This window comes from Penaeus vannamei, chromosome 2 (genome assembly GCF_042767895.1).
Source record: "Penaeus vannamei isolate JL-2024 chromosome 2, ASM4276789v1, whole genome shotgun sequence".
Lineage (NCBI taxonomy): Eukaryota > Metazoa > Arthropoda > Malacostraca > Decapoda > Penaeidae > Penaeus > Penaeus vannamei.
The window spans coordinates 8,107,346-8,110,960 of record NC_091550.1 but is presented as its reverse complement, the minus strand read 5'-3'; the positions used below and the strand labels follow the sequence as shown (position 1 = coordinate 8,110,960).

General features: G+C 41.6%; 1 protein-coding gene across 1 annotated transcript in view; it reads right to left on the bottom strand.

Annotated features, from left to right (window-relative positions):
- Nucleotides 1-1,650: 1,650 nt before the first annotated feature.
- LOC113815750 (uncharacterized) overlaps nucleotides 1,651-3,615 on the bottom strand; it is a 2,449-nt gene continuing 484 nt past the window's right edge. The window contains exons 2-3 of the mRNA XM_070135409.1: nucleotides 2,579-2,673; nucleotides 1,651-2,234 (exon numbers count right to left, since the gene is read on the bottom strand). Of these exons, the coding sequence (XP_069991510.1) occupies nucleotides 1,651-2,234; nucleotides 2,579-2,673 (679 nt within the window). The remainder of the gene's footprint in view (nucleotides 2,235-2,578; nucleotides 2,674-3,615) is intronic.

Sequence of the window (3,615 nt, the reverse complement as noted above, 5' to 3'; positions counted from 1 at the left end):
TTTCGTCTAAAAACTAGCTTTTCTTAGAAAAAAATTATGAACAAAGAAATACCGAATTCTGTAATTATATCACATCACATAATTTAATTATAATTTTCAATGCAGATTTACTACGATGAAATTCTTTGATTATGTGTGTGGATGAGAGAGCCAGAAAGAGAGAAAGAGAGCCAAGATCTATGTCGATAGATATTGTGTGATCTCTGCACTAAAGAGAGAGAGAGAGAGTGTGTGTGTATTTGTGTGCGCATGTGTGCATTTGTGTCCGTGTGTGTGTATGAGAGAGAGAGATGTGTATGTTATATGTATACATTTGTGTGCGTGTGTGTGTGAGAGAGAGAGATGTGTATGTTATATGTATACATTTGTGTGCGTGTGTGTGAGAGAGAGAGAGATGTGTATGTTATATGTATACATTTGTGTGCGTGTGTGTGTGAGAGAGAGATGTGTATGTTATATGTATACATTGGTGCGCGTGTGTGTGAGAGAGAGAGAAATGTGTATGTTATATGTATACATTTGTGTGCGTGTGTGTGTGAGAGAGAGAGATGTGGATGTTATATGTATACATTTGTGTGCGTGTGTGTGAGAGAGAGAGATGTGGATGTTATATGTATACATTTGTGTGCGCGTGTGTGTGTGAGAGAGAGATGTGGATGTTATATGTATACATTTGTGTGCGTGTGTGTGTGTGAGAGAGAGATGTGGATGTTATATGTATACATTTGTGTGCGTGTGTGTGTGAGAGAGAGAGATGTGGATGTTATATGTATACATTTGTGTGCGTGTGTGTGTGAGAGAGAGAGATGTGTATGTTATATGTATACATTTGTGTGCGTGTGTGTGTGAGAGAGAGAGATGTGTATGTTATATGTATACATTTGTGTGCGTGTGTGTGTGAGAGAGAGAGATGTGTATGTTATATGTATACATTTGTGTACGTGTGTGTGTGAGAGAGAGATGTGTATGTTATATGTATACATTTGTGTGCGTGTGTGTGTGAGAGAGAGATATGTATGTTATATGTATACATTTGTGTGCGTGTGTGTGTGAGAGAGAGAGATGTGTATGTTATATGTATACATTTGTGTGCGTGTGTGTGTGTGAGAGAGAGATGTGTATGTTATATGTATACATTTGTGTGCGTGTGTGTGAGAGAGAGAGAGATGTGGATGTTATATGTATACATTTGTGTGCGTGTGTGTGTGAGAGAGAGAGATGTGTATTATATGTATACATTTGTGTGCGTGTGTGTGTGTGAGAGAGAGATGTGTATGTTATATGTATACATTTGTGTGCGTGTGTGTGAGAGAGAGAGAGATGTGGATGTTATATGTACATATATTGCATATATTTGTTTAAATTCTGTTCATCAAATCGGATGTCCATAAACCCATATGCTTTCCAGCGCCAATGAAGGCTTCAGGGAAAATTTCCCCTATTTTGTTTCATCCGCAAAACATGACTGTACATGATTAGCATACACCATATCATTTTCATCATTATTAAGCAAAGATTTAGAGCCGAATAAATTTTCTTTTGCGTTTTCATCATTAGTCCAAGAGGTCGTTATCGTATTCAATGTGATCAGTCGCGGGCGGTTCGGTCGTCGTTCGGTCGTTCTCTTTCCTTATATTCTTTTAACGGATCTTATAAGTACTGCATGACTGTCTCCAAGGATGGGCGCCGATCCGGATCCTCATGAAGAGCCTCATCAATGACTCGTGGGTACTCGGGGAAGGATTTTGCCCTTTGGTACATGTCAAAGAGGATGACACCCACTGAATACACATCAGATTTGACAGTCAGTGGGTGTCGCTCATACATTTCGGGCGCTATCCAACGGCACCCTCCGGATCCACCAGAACCAGCATAACAAAAGCAGTCGCCTAATCTGGCACCGTTGCCATAGTCGATTATACTTACGTCGTTGTCCGGGGTGACAATGACGTTGTCTTTTTTGAGGTCATTGTGCGCGATCCCTTTCCGGTGGACTTCCGTCACGCGCCTACAGACATTGAGGCATATTTCTAAAATGTCCTCATCTCTCCAGGTCCAGTCATGAAGTGCATCATGAAGCGTAATCGGACCTTTGTAGGTCATGATGAAGGAGAGGGGATTCTCGATAAAGCTCAAGGGGAGGGGGGCTCCACCGGCACCATTCAACAGGCCCAGAATCTGAAACTCCTTGTCGAACTTCATGAACCTGCCCTCACTGATTGCAACTTTCAAAACTGCGACAGTGTCATTATAGGTGATGAGGTAGGCCTCACCAAAAGCCCCCCCTCCAAGGAATTTTCTATTATCACTAGTTTCATCATGAGAGGCATGGCCGGTTCCTTGGCCGTCTTCTTTTCCTTGGCCGGTTCCTTGGCCGTCTTCTTCTTTGTCCTTGTCCTACTTCTTGTATTTCTTTTCTTACTTTTGTCTATACAGCTGAGCTTATGCCCGCTCTTTCCGGGCAGCCTCTGCACGCACGTCACGTACCCGGCGTGCTTGCTCAGTTATCGGCTTCGGCCTATTTTATATTTTGGGATCTACTTTTCTCTCCTCCCTGACCTGTGTCCTTTTGGCTTACCTCTGGCCGTAGCGGTGCGCCCTTGCTCTCTCCTCAAGGGCGGCCCGATTCCTTGCGTCTCGTACGCGGCGCGCTTGGTCTGAGATGGGGACTCTCTAAGTCGTTTCAATTGGATTAGTCATGGTTTATTTTTATATTCGCGATTGCCATATCACAATATGTAATGAGGTTACAATTCCTCTCATTCTGTTCGGTGAATCTTCAGTGATCCTGTGACACCAATCTTATCCTTTTTTTCTTTCTTTCTCTCCGTATTTTTTTTTTTTTTTTTGTCATTATAATTACATATTTATACATATGTATATAATTTTTCTGACGAGATTTGCTAGAGACACAGAACCGACACGATCGGTTTGTTTGTGTGTAATGTCCGTGTGCCATTTCGTTTTCGTTTCTCTCTCTATATATCTATCTATCATCTATCTTATCTATCTCTCTCTTTCTCTCTCTCTCGTTTAAACTTGTTTGGCAAAGGTAATGAAAGTTTGGCTCAGGCAAATGAATATCATAGCGCGTCCACTCGAACTCCCGCCGGTTTTTCCTTCCTTTTTCGGCTATTTATTTCGTATAGGAAAGAAGGGGGGGGGGGAATCTTACGTTGTCACATACAGTCATTTTGGAATTACACCATAGATTATCTCCTCATCTCTCTTTCCCTCTCTCTCTCTCTAGCTTTTCATTTCTGGTTGAATGTAACACAGCATGGAAACGAGTCTGAAAATCGGCGTTTTTGCATGATTCAAATTCGTGAAAAGATTGTCCGACAACGAGCGATCGGAGGCGAGACAGGCCGCTAAGCTCCGCCCACTTCTGTGACGCAAGGGGGAATGGCTGCCGCTGACGGCTAGCTCTTCTAATTTGTACATTATTTTTTCGACAGGTAAACCATTTTTTATAATTTTCTAAATGTTTTTTTTAATCTTATAATTGTTATATTGATATCCAATATTCAATATATCGAATATGCATGCAATATCCGAAGTAGGAGGAAAGCATCTGGCAACTCGATAAATGTTTACCGCCTGTTCAACTCTTGT